The sequence below is a fragment of the Siphateles boraxobius genome, unplaced genomic scaffold, assembly GCF_051911475.1.
Source record: "Siphateles boraxobius isolate OS27281-9 unplaced genomic scaffold, OSU_SipBor_1 26, whole genome shotgun sequence".
In the NCBI taxonomy this organism is placed as follows: Eukaryota; Metazoa; Chordata; class Actinopteri; order Cypriniformes; family Leuciscidae; genus Siphateles; species Siphateles boraxobius.
The window spans coordinates 27,249,124-27,268,270 of NW_027508876.1; the positions used below are offsets into that span (position 1 = coordinate 27,249,124).

The 19,147-nt window shown below is 36.7% G+C and overlaps 1 protein-coding gene across 4 annotated transcripts in view; it reads left to right on the top strand.

The window, feature by feature from the left end:
- Window positions 1-19,147, top strand: part of srcin1b (SRC kinase signaling inhibitor 1b) — a 53,491-nt gene that overhangs the window by 11,067 nt on the left and 23,277 nt on the right. For 3 of the 4 annotated variants that reach the window (XM_077245284.1, XM_077245285.1, XM_077245286.1), the window contains exons 2-3: window positions 6,505-6,763; window positions 13,285-13,308. In XM_077245284.1, the coding sequence (XP_077101399.1) occupies window positions 6,566-6,763; window positions 13,285-13,308 (222 nt within the window). In that variant the 5' untranslated portion in view covers window positions 6,505-6,565. Of the gene's footprint in view, window positions 1-1,161; window positions 1,285-6,504; window positions 6,764-13,284; window positions 13,309-19,147 lie in introns of those variants that run through there. The other variant, XM_077245287.1, reaches the window with a different exon arrangement.

Below are 19,147 nucleotides of genomic sequence, written 5' to 3' on the forward strand. Positions count from 1 at the left end.
AATGTTTGTACGGTGTCTATGAGAGCGTTTAATAGCGATGTCACCGACACGGAGTATGACCTCCATTGTGATGTCATAATCAGAACCACTTGACAGCGTCAAGGATTTTGGGGCGTTTCTTATTACACTCTCAGGCCTGAAAAGGGACTAGAAAATGAATCTAGAAATCTAGAATAGAAAATGGATGTATTTTTTATTTGTTTTTTATTTATATTTTATAACATTTTTTTTATTTAGTTATTTTTATAATTATTTTTTGTTAATTCATATAATTTCCTACAGTTGAATTAATGTCAAATAAATGACTGATTTAGGAATATTTTCTCACTAAAGGGGACCTATTATGCCCCCTTTTACAAGATGTATGTCTCAGGTGTCCAAGGAATGTGTCTGTGAAGTTGCAGCTCAAAATGCCCCACAGATCATTTATTACACCATGCTGTAAATGCCCATTTTTGAGTAGAAGGAAAAACATGCTATTTTCGTGCATGTGTCTTTAAATGCAAATAAGATGCTGCTCCCAATCCAGAAGAGGGCGGAGCCTTTACAGCTCGTGCCTCTGATACTCTGGCAAAAACTAAAACATCTGTTTGGTATTGATTATCATCTCTATCGCGGTCACGCTTACATGACATTACAGTTCTTCATCATCATGAAAGTTTATTATCTGCATCATGCGTTTTAAAGCCATATCAGTCAAAACTTCTGGAATATGGCTTTTCTGAGTGCACACATCTGAAGCATGAGAACAAAGCTGGATTTCAGATGGCGTCCTGTGAGTATTAAACTGTTATCTTCCATGTCTAATTGCGTTTAAACTGTCAAATACACACAAGTTTATGTCAAAAACAGAGTTCACAGTTCACACAAACACAGTCAGTTATGTATGTGAACGTAAACAGCAAGTAAAGAAACCCCATGTGTATGTGACGTCTCTTTGCATAGAAACTGGGAATGTCTTATTCTGAGACACTGCTTATGATTTATGGAGATTAAAAAAACAAGTGGGTGGATTTTTACCATTATAGGTTGGCTGTGTTCCAGAAATATAATATATTATATTTTTTTTCTCTCAGCTTTCATCATCTCTCATCTGTTCATGACACTAAACAAGGGATCATTAATCTCCTGGTCAGTTTACTGATTCACATCAGCCGAGAATTCCCAGAATCCCCTGACACTTCCGGCCGATCGTTCATACCTGCTTAGAGGCTCCGGGGGTCGAAACACCTGTCACGGCACACTTGGTTTATGTGTCTGTCTGAGGAGTATTAAAATTGGGCGGTAATCAATCTTTGTGTACTCTCTCACACACACAAACACACATGGACATTAGATGAGTGATCTCTAGTTCATTTGTCATGCTTATAGATGCTTGCATAATGTCTGCAGTTAACCAAGACATTGGGAACTAGGGAATATTGGGAATATTGTTGGCTCTGTGACGGGTTGGTTATGTTCCAATAAGAAGCTTTGGATAAAAGCTTCCACTAAATTTAAATGTAAAACTGCAAATCCTGATCGTTTGAGGGCTCTACTTGTTGCTGATTGGTTATGACAATGGTTTGTTTTACTTTGGTACAATGCTTGAATTCATGGAGAGACTTTAAATGTTTTAAAATTGCTCTTTTTGTTTGGCATAACATGTCAAGATCTGACTCAACCACTAGTGTGAATGTAGGACTACCTGTAATATTTATCTGAGTATTGGCATGTGGGAGGGAAAAAAGGGCTGGTAGGGTAGGAAGCCTGTTTGGAAATAATAATAATTATTGTTTGGTGCACCCATTGGCACAAAAATTACACACTTCAGCTTTAATATAGGTTACTTGTGGCCATCAAGGTGTAATTTTCCCCGTCAGTCAGCTTGCTTATAGTTCATATGATACACAAAAAAATCTTCTCTCTCTTTGTCAAGTCTTTGATTTTAAGTAAAAAACACATCTTTTACTAAAGAGGAAATAATTATTATACTATAATACTAATACTAAACTACAATATTATTTCAGTGATACTAAAATAACACTGAACAGTAAATATTAAACTTAATATCTCATCTGCCACTGTTGATGCTACACATGAATTGCGATTGAGCTTGTTTTGGCTGTGATTGGCTGGTCAAAGACGAACGTGTAGATTATGTTTACATAGAAAAACAATGGAAAAGTAGAGCAGTGGAAAGGAAAAACTGTAAGTACATCACATCTATTCTATCTTCTATTGCAGTTATATTATTTAGTTGACTCCATCTCAGTTGTTGGTTTCTTCCAAATAGCGTTATGAATAAATTATCTGTAATAAGTATTAAATGTTAACTGTGTTTGCTCACCTCAGACTGCTTTTCAGTGTTCTTTGCCTTCTGATGGCAAAATATGTTAGCCCAGCTGGGTAGACTGTTTACACACCAACAGACATGACTTAAGTCCCAAGAACGTTCAATCATAGTGAGATGGAAGAGTATTTTACAGTGCTACCTTTTTTACTTTAGCTTTCAGCTTCCTGATGTTATTTGCAGCTTAAAATGGCGTCATATGTCATTAGAAGACTTGGAATATAGAGCACGAGTTGTATGGACTACATTTATTGTGCTTTTTTATGTATATGTTCCTGAAAAAGCTTGTAATATTCAAATAGTGAGTTCTGTTGTTGAATATGTAAAAAACTGGTTTGAGATAATTCTTGTGGTTTCTGTATATAAAACAGAGAGAACAACCTAATTACTCTCTCATTGGTTCATTGCTCTAGTCTCCGCCCACTTGTCCATCTCATTATTAACAGCTGCTTTGGTGTAGAGAAGGTGTAAGATCAGCATGTGATGGGACTATCTGTGGATGAATCCATTCCCCTCATTCTCTGAAACGCTTTATCCATCTTCCCTGGGGTATGCTAATATAAGGTTCCTACTTTGATCTCACACCTCTTCGGTGGGTTTTGTTGTTTTGGGTGTCTTTATTAGTTTGGGCCTCTATTTTGGGCTCCTTGGTGGGTGTTGTGTCTTCAGCACTGAGAAAAACATTCTTCTTTTGAGATTTTGTCTTTGGAGTTTTTCTCCTTATTTTCATGTTCGACCTGCTAGAATGTCTTGAGTGCAGGTTGCTACACATTATTTTAAAGTATACAGGTCCTTCTAAAAAAATTAGCATATTGTGATAAAGTTCATTATTTTCCATAATGTAATGATAAAAATTTAACTTTCATATATTTTAGATTCATTGCACACCAACTGAAATATTTCTGGTTTTTTATTGTTTTAATACTGATGATTTTGGCATACAGCTCATGAAAACCCAAAATTCCTATCTCAAAAAATTAGCATATCATGAAAAGGGTCTCTAAACGAGCTATTAACCTAATCATCTGAATCAACTAATTAACTCTAAACACCTGCAAAAGATTCCTGAGGCTTTTAAAAACTCCCAGCCTGTTTCATTACTCAAAACCGCAATCATGGCATGGGTAAGACTGCCGACCTGACTGCTGTCCAGAAGCCCATCATTGACACCCTCAAGCAAGAGGGTAAGACACAGAAAGAAATTTATGAGCAAATAGGCTGTTCCCAGAGTGCTGTATCAAGGCACCTCAGTGGGAAGTCTTTGGGAAGGAAAAAGTGTGGCAAAAAACGCTGCACAACGAGAAGAGGTGACCGGACCCTGAGGAAGATTGTGGAGAAGGACCGATTCCAGACCTTGTGGGACCTGCGGAAGCAGTGGACTGAGTCTGGAGTAGAAACATCCAGAGCCACCGTGCACAGGCGTGTGCAGGAAATGGGCTACAGGTGCCGCATTCCCCAGGTCAAGCCACTTTTGAACCAGAAACAGCGGCAGAAGCACCTGACCTGGGGTACAGAGAAGCAGCACTGGACTGTTGCTCAGTCATTCTGTTGCTTCAAATGGCTGAAGTCCAGTGTCCAGTACCCACAGTCAGTGATGGTCTGGGGTGCCATGTCAGCTGCTGGTGTTGGTCCACTGTGTTTTATCAAGGGCAGGGTCAATGCAGCTAGCAATCAGGAGATTTTGGAGCACTTCATGCTTCCATCTGCTGAAAAGCTTTATGGAGATGGAGATTTCATTTTTCAGCACGACCTGGCACCTGCTCACAGTGTCAAAACCTCTGGTAAATGGTTTACTGACCATGGTATTACTGTGCTCAATTGGTATGCCAACTCTCCTGACCTGAAATCCATAGAGAATCTGTGGGATATTGTGAAGAGAAAGTTGAGAGACGCAAGACCCAACACTCTGGATGAGCTTAAGGCCGCTATCGAAGCATCCTGGGCCTCCATAACACCTCAGCAGTGCCACAGGCTGATTGCCTCCATGCCACGCCGCATTGAAGCAGTCATTTCTGCAAAAGGATTCCCGACCAAGTATTGACTATTGTGTGCATAACTGAACATAATTATTTGAAGGTTGACTTTTTTTTTTGTATTAAAAACACTTCTTTTATTGGTCGGATGAAATATGCTAATTTTTTGAGACAGGAATTTTGGGTTTTCATGAGCTGTATGCCAAAATCATCAGTATTAAAACAATAAAAGACCTGAAATATTTCAGTTGGTGTGCAATGAATCTAAAATATATGAAAGTTAAATTTTTATCATTACATTATGGAAAATAATGAACTTTATCGCAATATGCTAATTTTTTGAGAAGGGCCTGTACAGGGTGATTAAATGTTAGTTTTTTTTTAGATATTATTTATTTATTTATTCGGTTAGTCGTTATTTGTTTAGTTATTTGGTTGGTTAATTGGTCAATATTTGGTTATTTGTTAATTTAGTTGGTTAATTGGTTGTTTAGTTTAGTTGGTTATTTTTTTAGTTATTTAGGTAGTTATCTAATTTTTTATTTAGTTAGTTTTTTATTGTTGTGTGTCCAATTATTAATTAATATTAATTATTATTATTATTATTAGAGCTGGAAGAACGATGCGTCAGCGTAATCGTTCGATTATTTGATTAATCGATAGATTAATCTGTTGGGGAAAAAATCCTTAGTTCCAGCACCAATTAGCTAAAAGTGTATGTATAATAATTATATTAGCTGTCACTTTAAATTTTGTTAACCAAACATTTACATGTGAATTGTCTGCAATGCTGTAAGACACATCATCAACAAATCATTTTCTTGATCTGTGCTCCTTTTTATTATTTGAGAGCTCAGATTCTGGCTGTAGTGTAAATGCTATTCAGATATAAGCACAATGGATCTCACTTTTGGTTGTATAGTAAATTTCAACATTTGCAATATGTGTGCATGACATCATTCTCAGCTTAATAGCAGTATGGTGAGAGAGTCCAGAGGTTGTAAGCTGTGAGTTTCTCAGTTTGACTGGTCAGACGGACAGCATTAGTGTTGGCTGACATGTGCTAGAGCTCACTGTGCTGGATCCTCCAGCAAACACACACAAAAAACCTAATTCTTCCATCAGCATTCAGCACAGGGTTGCCAGGCGAGGTAGGTATGACATCGTGCCTGTTTTATCATGTTTAGCCTTTATCACATCACCAGACAATTTCCGACCCACCATCTCCCAGTCTTATCTACGTTCATGGTTTCCTCTTCCCTATTGAACACGACAGTTTTCCCTCCCGTTGAGCTTGAGAGATATGACTGTATCGTTCACTGCATGTGTGAAGACCTCAGGGTTTAACTGTATGTGAATGTCACGTCTTTTACTGTCACATTAATTTCATTAATTACTTTATTGGATCAGTTCATTCAGACGTGTTAGCTATATTTTTTAAATTAATAAAATTTGCTAATTATGTTTGCAATACTACTATTGTTCATATTTCAGGTTAGTGATTTGAACAAACTTATGGTGCACCATTTATGCTACGACGTGTATGGACATAAAATTAAGGGATTGGAATATTAGCTATTTCAAAAATATATTTGGGTTGATTCAATGCAAATAAAATCTGAATTTAAATGTTCGTGGCCAAATCATAGTGGTAGTACTCAATTACCAGTGTTATTTGAGTATTATTTATATTATAATAGTATTTATTAATATTTACTAAAGAGCTTTTATTTGTATATTTTCAGTTTTTTTTTTATTTTAGTGGTTGTGGGTAATCATATTAGCCTAAAAAGCGTGCACCAATAAAAAAACAACGTTACACTTTATTTTAAGGTGACATACTTACATTGTACTTACTCAAATAAGTACTGAGTAATATTAACTAACTATATGTACTCACTATAGAGTTACGGTTAGGGATTGATTTATGGTTAGTTACTTGTAATAATGAATAATTAACTGTTATTATTAAGTACATGTAGGAAGATATAACTATGTCAGCTTAAAATAAAGTGTTACCAAAAGTAAAATACAGCAGAAATAGCATGCCATTCTGGCATTTTAGACATCATATTTTCAAGTACAATGCTCTTATCGTAATCTTGCACACCGTTTATTGTGTATATATCAAATGGCTCCATCTAACATACCAGATATCCAGCTCTTAACCTTTTTTCTTTTACTTTTTTTACCTCACAGTTTTGTGACAGAGAAGGAGAGAGGGAGAACGAGAAGAAAAACGGCAGATAAAGTGCTTGTGATGTTGCGTGGGGAAGATGCAGAATATCAGCGGCGCTATCACACTCTGGGCAGTAACACACGCCGCCTCTCCAACCCCGACATGGAGGCCTTCGCTAAACTCCACAAGAGCAGCGACATGGAGCATCAGAGGAACAAATACCCTCCGCAACACGCCGCTACGCTGGTCAACACTAACTGTGCTCGGCAGCAGCAGCAGGTAATGTGTGTGTGTGTGTGTGTGTACCCTCCGCAACACGCCGCTACACAGGTCAACATTAACTGTGCTCGGCAGCAGCAGCAGGTAGTGTGTGTGTGTGTGTGTGTGTGTGTGCCCTCCGCAACACGCCGCTACACAGGTCAACATTAACTGTGCTCGGCAGCAGCAGCAGGTAGTGTGTGTGTGTGTGTGTGTGCCCTCCGCAACACGCCGCTACGCTGGTCAACACTAACTGTGCTCGGCAGCAGCAGCAGGTAGTGTGTGTGTGTGTGTGTGTGCCCTCCGCAACACGCCGCTACACAGGTCAACATTAACTGTGCTCGGCAGCAGCAGCAGGTAGTGTGTGTATGTGTGTGTGTGCCCTCCGCAACACGCCGCTACGCTGGTCAACACTAACTGTGCTCGGCAGCAGCAGCAGGTAGTGTGTGTGTGTGTGTGTGTGCCCTCCGCAACACGCCGCTACACAGGTCAACATTAACTGTGCTCGGCAGCAGCAGCAGGTAGTGTGTGTGTGTGTGTGTGTGTGTGTACCCTCCGCAACACGCCGCTACACAGGTCAACATTAACTGTGCTCGGCAGCAGCAGCAGGTAGTGTGTGTGTGTGTGTGTGTGTGTGTGCCCTCCGCAACACGCCGCTACGCTGGTCAACACTAACTGTGCTCGGCAGCAGCAGCAGGTAATGTGTGTGTGTGTGTGTGTGTGTGTGTGTGTGTGTGTACCCTCCGCAACACGCCGCTACACAGGTCAACATTAACTGTGCTCGGCAGCAGCAGCAGGTAGTGTGTGTGTGTGTGTGTGTGTGTGTGTGTGTGTGTGTGCCCTCCGCAACACGCCGCTACGCTGGTCAACACTAATAGTGCTCGGCAGCAGCAGCAGGTTATGTGTGTGTGTGTGTGTGTGTGTATGTGTGTGTATCCTGGTCAACACGCCGCTACGCTGGTCAACACTAACTGTGCTCGGCAGCAGCAGCAGGTTATGTGTGTGTGTATGTGTGTGTATCCTGGTCAACACGCCGCTACGCTGGTCAACACTAACTGTGCTCGGCAGCAGCAGCAGGTAATGTGTGTGTGTGTATGTGTGTGTGTGTGTATTCTCTCGTCAACACGCCGTTACGCTGGTCAACACTAACTGTGGTCGGCAGCAGCAGGTAACGTGTGTGTGAGAGAGAGTGAGTGCTTGTATGTCAACAGAGCAGGTCTAGTGATCAGCATAAGTGCTCCAAGTCAAGTCAAGTCACCTTCATTTACAGTATATAGCGCTTTTAACAATATGGACTGTTTCAAAGCAGCTTTACAGTGATAATAGGAAATTACAGTAACAGGGAATGTTTTGGCTTTACAGCAGCTCTAGAATAAAGTTACTGTCCAGCTACTGACAGACTGTGTCTGCTTCCCGGACAATGTTATTAAGATTGTTCCAAAGTTTTGGTGCTAAATAGAAAAGGATCTACCGCCAAGCAGCCGATTTTGATATTCTAGGTGTTATCAACTGGCCAGAATTTTGTGATCGCAATAGACATGACGGACTATAATGCGTTAAGACGGAATAGAAGATATGTTGAGTCTTAAAGATTATGTTCTATCATCATGATATATAAATGTTGAAAAGGCCTTCGATTAGTGTTTTTCAGCTTGTCGTGGTTTTTGTCCTGGTTCTTTCTGTTCCTCTCTTCTGTCTGTCATAATTCCGCCCACCTCTAATCATCTCTTTCAACATCCTCCTCCTCCTCCTCTTTGCAGTCATTCTTTTCTTTTTTTGTAGTGGAGTGGTTCTTGATAAGTCAACCATCTCTACTGTTATTGCTCGTACTGGGATTGGAACCATGTGGCAGTGTTGTTATTGTTAACTAAAACTAAAGGTACGGTCACTTAGAGAGAAATTTTAGCAAATTTTGTGGGCCAAAAATCTATCTATCCATCCATCCATCCATCCATCCATCCATCCATCCATCCATCCATCCATCCATCCATCCATCCATCCATCCATCCATCCATCCATCCATCCATCCATCCATCCATCCATCCATCCATCCATCCATCCATCCATCCATCCATCCATCCATCCATCCATCCATCCATCCATCCATCCATCCATCCATCCAACATTATGGAAAATAAAGAACTTTATCACAATATGCTAATTTTTTCAGAAGGACCTGTATTTATATTATATTAATTTAGTAATTGTATGTGCTTTTGTCATTTTTATTACTCTTTGTTTTTTGTATATAACAAATATTTTATAGATAGTTTTATTTTTATTTTTGGTAGTAATTTATTAATTAAACTTACAGTATTTCAGTTAGTTGGCAAAGTTCAAACTAATTATTTTGTTTAAGTTTTTCATGTAATATTTTTATTTTATTTCAGTTTTATTTCAATTAACAAAAATATTTTTAATATTTTTTAAGGTTCAATCACATTTTCCATTAACTGGCAAAATTTTGCGGTTGAAATCCGGTCATTTCACGAGATTCGAATAAGAGTGAAAAAGTTCACCTGGCAGGTTCCGCTCATTTTCAAGTTGGTCACATGACTTCGCTGCGCTGACCAATAGAAGCTTCTTAATTGAAAGTGACTCATGTGTGAGCAGTACTTTTTACATTACACTATTGACAAGAGACAATTGATCTTTTTTTACCCACAAAATGTAACTTAACCTTTTGTTTTATATAACAATAACTTTCTAAAATACCATAGAAACTGCATAGCAACACCCTGGCAACCATCAACAACAGCCTGACATCATGAATGCGGAACTTTTTTAAATGCTCAAGCAATGAAATTCTCTTTACAAAAGCAAATAGCTCATATTTGCAGTTATGTGTAAAGCCATATTGTCATTCCCTCCTTTCTTTTATCTCCCTCTCTCTCTCTCTCTCTCTCTCTCTCTTGATCTATTCCTTCTTTCTTTTTCCTCCTTGGAATCTATCTATCCTTCCTTGTATTTGCTCTGTATATTTGCCCATTTGGCTGCATCCACTGTCTCCAAACACCACTGGAATGAGAAAGAGAGAGAAGGGAGTCTACCGTTACCATGGCAACCGAGCCCATGTAGGGAAATCGATGATATCACATAGCTAGCTGGCACATAGCAGGAGCGTACTGAGACACTGAGGGAGGAAAACCACTGAAGGACACAGACAAAATGAAACGCCATTCGCTTTTTACCTCCATAATGTGACGCGTTTGTGCATGAAACGAGAGAACATGTAGGGCAGGACGTGGCTTTATCATTCAGGAGTCGATTTGACGTACTCTATCAGAATGTGAGTTTGCAGTGGATTGTGGGAGTCTGATCCCCTCCTGAAACTCCACCGGCACACACTTTTGAGGAGGCTTTTTGACCGGGACGTGGAGGCTGAAGGTCAAGTCTTCACGTATCCCAATGGTAATGCTTCTTAAAATGTATTGTTATTCGGTCTTATTGCAATAACCTTAATGTTAACAGCCATTAAATTAGTGCATTAATATTGGCAGATTTCATGCATTACAACAGTACATTGACTAAATAGTTATTTGGCTGTTAGTTAGTTCAATAACATTTAACAATTAGCCAAAAGGGAAACTTGTTTTGCACAGGCAATTATGATGACAAAGCATTTTCTTTGGAAGAACGTGCACAGTAAGACCAGGAGCGTGTATTAAAGAAAATAGGGTAAATTATGATTTCATTGTTGGCTTTGTAGAGTGAGAGGAACTAAGAGGTTATTAGAGTCCATAGATGGAGAAAGTGCAGAAGAGGAACGGAGAACTAGCAGGAGAGAGTCGACCAACAATAGAGCGAATTAATTAGTGATGCTATCATACCTTCATCAGTCTATGAGGACATGAGAAATCCACAGTGAACGGAAAGAAAGAGGGAGAGAGAGACTAACAGCCTGATGTTTTATTGAGGAAATAATCAGGTGCCAGTAGTGTGTGTGTGCGTGTGCATGTGTGTGTATGAACATGTATTATGGTGGGACCTGAAAGCATGAGCATTCACATACCGTTTGACTTCTGTATTTTGACATACTTGTTAATGAAAAGGAAAAAAATATATAAAGTTGTACTTTAAGATGTTATTCTATTTATTTATTTCACATAAATATTTTGATTTCATTTAATAATAATAATAATAATGATTAATAATAGTAATAATAATAATTAGTCCTGTCAAATCGATTAATCGTGAATAATTGCATCTAACTAAAAGTTTGCAAATATATAATATTAAAATATGTTTACGTTTATATATATATATATATATATATATATATAATATATATACATGCACATACAGTATATATTTACTATCTTTTATGGTAAATGTTATTAATCAATTTGACTATTAATAACAACAAAAATTATTATTATTATTTTGAGAGGATTTTGAATTTTTTTTCATATAGAATAATATGCACTGAGGAATTTTGCACAGTAAGTCAGGAATGTGTTTTACAAAAGCGGAAAGGGTCACATTTGCATACCATTTTACTTTTATCATTATATTATTTTATTATATTTATTTTTATTTTTATTTACTTTTTTTATATATAGTTCTAATCAGTTCCAAGGTAATTTTATTTTATGTTTTGCATTCATTTTTATTTAATAATTATAATAATAATAATAATAATTCTTGGTCATCTTCTTAGTTTGAGGCCTTTTTGATGTTTTCTTCATGTAGAATAGCTTGGACAGATGAAATGTGCATGATAACATCAGGGATGTGTTTTATGAAAGTAAATAGGGCCGATTTTGATTTCACATTGAATTGAATGTATGCTAAATTGTAGTGATGTTGTAGAGGTCTGTGTCGTCATAGCAACGGTGTAGGTGGTTGTATGACATGCAAGTATAGAAGCAGGTGTGGCCTGCCGCAGTGTCTGTGTGTGTGTGTATCTGAGAGAGTGAGAGAGAGAGAGAGAGAGAGAGAGAGAGAGAGAGATGTCTGTGTGGGTATGTTTGCAAATCTAAGAAAGACAAACAATGAGAGACAGAAATGTGATGAGAGGAAGGTGGGCTTGCTTATGTCGGTCAGGGTGGGTCTTCATCTAATTTCTGAGCTTCAGTTACTGTAACTAAAAGCCTCCTGTTGCTGTATGTGTGTGTTCTGACGTGTGAATTAGTGTATTAAAAAGTGGCTTCTGGCATTTGCATTATGCTCTGATGCACACACTTCTGCTGGTCTTAGCGATTAGCTAAATAGTATCTCAGAACGTAGTGGCCTAGACAGCATTTTAGGACATTTAAATCGAACAATTGAACGTGTCTGGGCAGAAATGTTTTGTAGCCACTTAATTATGTTTTGAGATGCCACCCGTATGAGATAAGCAATTTTCATGTTTCAAATGGGCTGTGTCCGAAATATGAAACATGAAGATATCAGGATGTGTCCAGATCCAGGGGTTGCATAACATCCCATCTAAGAAGCACAGATGTGCGCTTCCTATCATTGTCAGTGATAACCCATAATCCTGTGTGGTTGGCTGAAAGAATGAAATTGGGTTTAAATTTATTTACAGTTGAAAGCATTAATATTTGCTTGCTTATTTCTAAAGGTCACATGATTGGTTTCAAGATCAGTAAATGTGATGCTGGAAGCCTGAAAAGTCAAAAAACACTGCTAAGCCGATGGCCTTTGGTTTTTGACACAATCTTTTTGTGTGAAATATGAGTATGGATATGTTTAAAATGCTTTCTAGGGACTTCCTTGCTTTTCATTGGTTCTATTGGCAAATAGCACCTGTCAACCACAGAACAGAGTTCAAGTATGAGTAAAAGTTTTTGAAAGAAGTATCTCATGTTTACCAAGGATGCATTTATTTGATCGAAAAATACAGTAAAAACTGAATTATTGTGAAATTATTACGTTTTAAAATACAGTAATCAGGATTTTGAAGTGGATCAAAACCTTTCAACAAAGTTATACATGAATTTTGAACAATACCCGTTCTTGTCTACAACTTTGATGAACTTCAAATGTTGACTACTGTACATTCTTTGTATTGGAAAATATTTTAAAATGTAATTTATTCCTCTAATGTCAAAGCTGAAATTTCAGCATCATTACTCCAGCCTTCAGTGTCACATTATCTTTCAGAAATCATTTTAATATTCTTATTATTATCAATGTTGAACACATTTCTGCTGCTTAATACTTTTGTAGAAACTGGTAGTTTTTTTCAGGATTCTTTGATGAATAGAAAGATTTTATATACATCTTTTGTAACATTATAAATGACTTTACTGTCAGTTTTTATCAATTTAAAGCATTCTTTACTCCAAACTTATAAATTCTAGTGTATGTGTTTAAATGAATGTAAGTTGCTGCCTTACATTTTTAAGTACAATCAACTTGTTTGTATGTTTAAGTCATGTCAACTTAAATTACATTAAACTGACTTAAAATGGCTTATTTTGATGAGTTAAAGCAATGTAAAAACATATGTCATAACTTATTGATCATATATTTATTTACAGATGCATTATAACTCATTACTCTTTCCCATCTCTGTCCCTCTTTAATTCTCTTAGCAACCACATTACTGGAGTTTTAAGGTAAGATGTCTCTCCCTCTCTAGATGTATATACATGTTTATCCGTGTTTCTGCATGTACATTTTTGTGGTTTAATGATCATCAAGGAAAAATTCAGATGCAAAACATCACAATATATGCATGCGCACAGTGCACTAAAACTAAACGATGCATGACACAAAATGGCACTGAATGAATGAAATATATGAATACTTCAGCTGGTCTATTAATGGTGAAATGCTGCTCCATCATTCCTCACTGAGAGTAACATTTGGCTTTGAAGCGTGCACGATGATTCTTGAAGGATCCCCAGTCAGTGCATACTGCGATAAGCCAGCAGCTCTTTTGGAACATTTATTGTGGAAACTGTATGGCAAATTATTTATTTATAGACTCTATGCGTTTCCTGGAAATCCACCTTCAAGACAAACTCCTCCACAAGGTTCCAGTGCACTGACTCACCTCCACTGTAAATGCAACCTACGACACTGGAGTCATTGGGGACTTCTGCAGGTCTTCAAGATGTGAGAAGTGAGAGCAGCTCTTTATCTCCTATCTTTGGCATTGAAACAATGCTGGAACTCCTCCAGATCTGAGATATACCTTTCACAGGCTCAGAGAGAAGGAAAGGACGGGTGTTAAAGAGCCCTACAGAGCATCCTGGGCCTGATTTGGTCAAGCCGTACAGCTTTAGGCTACGTCTACTCTAATCCGGTTATGTTTGAAAACGCGTTACTTTTCTCTACACTCTTAGAAGTACAGGTTCTATGTAGAACTTTAAAGGGTTCTCTCAGGCATATACAACCTTTTCGTGGTTCCTATCATGGGACCATGTTATGGATTTAGTTGTAATTAAATTTTTTTATTGTTTTTTAATTTTGATTACATTTTATGAATTAAACTGCTCTTAAACATACTCCCCTGATTTCACAGACAAGGCTTAAGATAGTCCCAGACCAAAGTGCTTTATTGTGCAAACTGAAAGCAACTTGCACTGAAATAACTTAAAATATGTCACTGCCATTGTTTTGACTCAAGATGCACACCAGCGATGTTTATAGGCACGTTAATAAAAGCTACTTAAATGCCCTAATTGAACTAAGGCCTAATCCTGGCTTAATCTAAGCCCTGTCTGTGAAATCAGGCGATTTTGTTACTATATAACATCTAAATAACCCATTAAACACGAGTTTTTTTCAATTATTTGAGACATTTCTCCTAATATAGAACCTTTTTTGGCATAAAGAGTTCTTTAAATATTGAGACAAGATCCCTACATTCTGATATCAGTTTGCTTCTCAAGTAAAGAATGTTTAAACATTTGTACTTGAAAACAAGACAAAATTACTTGAATGAGAGCAGTTGCGTTTTAGATCGTACATGGAATGTCGATTAAGTGCGATCTGGACACACCAGTAAGTGGTGAGATATTTTGCTATGATGGTGCCAGGAGAATAGCATGAGAACTGTATAATGACTGGTCTCTCGGGATCATCTCAGTGAGCTTTTATGTAAGGGATAATGTACATCCAGCCGGTTGTTATAGCAGAAGAAACCCAGAGGTTTAATATTTTATTAGCTCACCAAACGCAAAACTTCCATGAAGAAAAAACGTTCCTATAGCAAGCGTATAGCGTGACTTCAGTTACCCGTAGAGCTTGTGTTATCAGTTTTTACCGGATGTTATCGGTGAATAACCTACCGCTGGATGTTGCGATTGACCAATCAGAATCAAATATTCCACAGGGCCCTGTAATAATGTTTTACGAATGCACAGTAAGATGATTGAAGCATTTTTCAACGTTTCACTGTGTAAAAGAAACTTGGAAAATGCTAGTGTGAATGCTAGTGTGGATTGAGAGTATTTAGCAATTTGTAACAAGATAAAAGTAGACGTAGCCTTAATAGTCGAATTCAACTCCCCGGAAAGCTGAACGTGACAAATCTTCGATCTGAAGTGTTCCTGAGATTCTTTTGAGCAAAAAACGTAGTCTTAGTCTGCTCTGTCCCTGCAGACAATGTCTATTCCTTTGGATGACGATTGCAAGCTCTTTGACAGGTTCTGGTGTGTGGAAAAGCATGGCTCGCTTTAGTTAAATTGGCCCTAGGTGTAACAATGAGCTCACGGCATGCTGGACTACAAGAGAACTGTTCATGATACTTTCATCGCTGTTGGATTTTCTCACATGCGTATGTTAGGTCTGAATATTAATAGTGGATATCAATAATGAATAGACTTTTAAAAATTCAACATTTTATAATTAGTTGCCATTTAGCCACTTCATACTGGGCAATTAAAAATGCATTTATAGCTGGGACCGTTCTGCCTGGAGTTGAGTGTCTTGCTCAAGGACCCAGGGATGTGGCCGATGATCTGGAGATTAATGCTCGGGTTTATATATTGTACTGGGGCGCTTATGTGCAAACGACCCGAGTTTGAGGGTCGTTTCTTGATCCCTGAATCCTTCGTCTCTAAATTATTTCCTGTCAACCACTGTCCAATCATGTTAAAGGTAAAAAATCCCATAAAATATTTTGAAAAGGAACCAGTGTTAGCAGGACTTATGTCAGAAAGTAGGATACACTACTTTTCAAAAGAGTTCGGTAAAATTGAATGTGTCTTCTGGCTGCATTTATTAAGAAAAAAAAAGTAATATTGTGAAATATTATTACAGTTTAAAATAACTGTTTTCTATTTGAATATATTTAAAATTGATTTATTCCTGTGATCAAAGCTGAATTTTCATCATTACTCCAGTCTTCAGTGTCACACGATCCTTCAGAAATCATTCTAATATGATGATTTGCTGCTCAAGAAACATTTATTATTATTACAAATGTTAAAAACAGTTGTGCTGCTTCATTTTTCTGTGGAAACTGATCAATTTTTTTCAGGATTCTTTGATGAATAGAAAGTTCAAAATAATTTTTTTTTGTTTTTTGTAAAAATGTAAGTCTTTACTGAAAGTACCGTACTTTTCTATATATATAATGTTTGTCTATATATATAATATAAAATCAAAGCGTGAAAAAGTTTTTCAGTCTTTCACTCTCATTAAATAAATAATAAATAATGCTAAATAAAGATTTGCTTTGTCGTGGTGCTCAAATGAACTTAAATAATTAACTAAAATAATATTTAAAAAATCTTAATTAAAAAAGTTATTATAATATAAAATTAGTGCACATCTTGTTTACTATTGGTTGTACACAAGATAAAATGTAACATTCAGGCGTGCATTTGTAATTAATGTATAAATGCTATTGTGCTGTATTAAAAAAGTAGAAAACACAGGATGCATAATTATAGCCTATGTGTCATTTGTGTATTGTAGGAAATATAAACACATCCACAGAAAAAAATGCACTTTTGTGTAAAAATCAGTCATAGTACTTTTACTGTGTTTATTGTGTTACTTTCCATAAAAAAGTAATGTCACATTAATATGCAGTATGGATTTTTAGATTTATATACAGTAACAATCAGGTTTGGTATCAGTAAAATTTTCCTTTTCTTTTTTATAAAAAAAAATCAGCAAGGATGCATGCATTAAATTGAACAAGTGACAGAAAAAACATTAATAATGTTACAAAATATTTCTAATAAATGCTGTTTTTTTAGCTTTCTATTCATCAAAGAATCCTGAAAAAAATGGATCATGTGACACTGAAGACTGGAGGAATGATGCTGAAAATTCAGCTCTGATTACAGGAATAAATTACATTTTATTCTTAAATATATTCACATAGAAAACAGCTACTTTAAACTGTAATAATATTTCACAATATTACCATTTTTACTGTATTTGTGATCAAATAAATGCAGCCTTGATGAGCAGAAGAGACTTCTTTTAAAAAATTAAGATATCTTACAGACCTCAAACTTTTGAAAGGTATAGTGCACTGTAAAAAGTGATTAAAAAATTGCGGAAACCCGTTGCCTTGAAATTAGGTAAATAAACTTTATACTTAATCGAAAAAATTAAGTAATGTGGAATTGTCAAGTTCACATAACTTATTTTTTTCAATTAAGCATTATGTTTATTTAGTTAATTTTAAGGCAACGGGTTTACTAAAAGTGAACTGAACACTTTTTACACTGAACTTTTTTATGTATATTTTTTGTATATCTGTGCATTACACATTTGATTTCATTTATTTTTTTATGCTACAGGGATAGTGCTCATTAATTAACAGTAAAATAACTGTAAATGAGCCAGAGTTAGCTCAACAGGCTAATTTTCATCTGTTGTCCCTGGCCAGTTATTATGAAGGCAACCTAAGATCAAGATTTTTTTTTTAAAAACGACTTTTCACAGTCCACAAAAAAACAAAAAACAACAACATAGAAAAGTAGTGATAAGACAGATACAACAGCAGATACAGCATTATTGATAAGTATTTGCATTATTGAATGAGCTTTCAGTTCTTTATATTAAATCGAGTCCCTACAGCTCTTGACATACTGCACACAACTACAGTGCCTAAGATGTCAGTCCTGGATTAACATTTTCCTCCCATGATCAATCGATCCGCAGCCTTTGACTGAGGTGAACAATTTTGCATCCGTATGACAGCTGGATCAATATTACAAGGACTGAGTTCCTCGACTTCCCACTAGATGCTGTCTGTAAATCTCAGTTTCCAGGAAAAGTCAAGATGTGAACCTCAGTGCAAACTCAGATCAGATCAAAGTCTGTCTGTCGGCTACTTGCGTGTCTGGTGTGTGTGTGTGTGAGGTTAGTGAGCGAGAAAGCTTCATATTATACTATGTCATACTCCTATATCAGCCATAAAAGCCTGATGTATCAAATATGATAGAATTGGTCTATTATTTGATATTTTACAGGATTAAACACTCCCTTTTTGTTGTCAAGTCAATAGCAAACCTCCCTCTCTGGCCACATAAACACACACCCAGACTTCTCAATCAATGAGCGCTGTCATGTTGATGCTGTCATGCTAATTAATGTGTTTATTAAAGGGAAATGAGGTTAATTCACACTTATTGTGAAGCCATTAACCTGTAGCCCATAGAGACAGATGAGGGAATCAATGATGCTGAGACTTTTGCATGGTGCAGTCTCACCATAATCATGTCCATAACTGCAATATATCGGCAAACGGGTACATTTATTTGGTTTGTAAATAGATGTTTGAAACTTGGAACACATTCCCGATTACATCTCTCAGTAGAAAGGCATTTCAGGACCGTTAACACCCATGGGATTTGGCATGGAGGGGCACAGCTGCAAACATCTGTCCTGTCAGTCAAGACTTCACACATTCTGATTGGGTAGAATACTGATCATAGCCATAGTCTTAGCCAATCAGAGGTGCAGGAGGAGTGTGGTCAAGAAAGTTTCTTATGACTGCAAACTTTCACTGTTATGTCCAGCCACATCTCTGACCTCCACGCGTGCGTTACTAAGATTTATAGAGCAGATATTGGTGTGAGTACAAACATTTTCTCTTGAAAATTAGTGTTTCTATCACAGTTTTGATTTTTGTCTGTCTGTAAAACTGTTTGACAATTTGGATTATTATTTTAGGACATATCTGGAACAATGTAAGCTAACTTTTTTGTATTACATATTTTCAATTTTAGCTCTTGTTTTTATTATGATTTGTGATTGAAAATAAATTATTTTTTATTCTAAAATCCATTTAAAATGGATATTTTAAATGGATTTTTCTGTTTCAATATACACTGCTGTTCTAAAGTTTGGGCTCAATTATTATTATTTTTTTAAATAAATTAATAATTTTATTCAGCGAGGATGCATTACATTGATCAAAGGTGGCAGTAAAGACATTTAAAATGTTAAAAAATTTCAAACAAATGCTGTTCTTTTAAATGT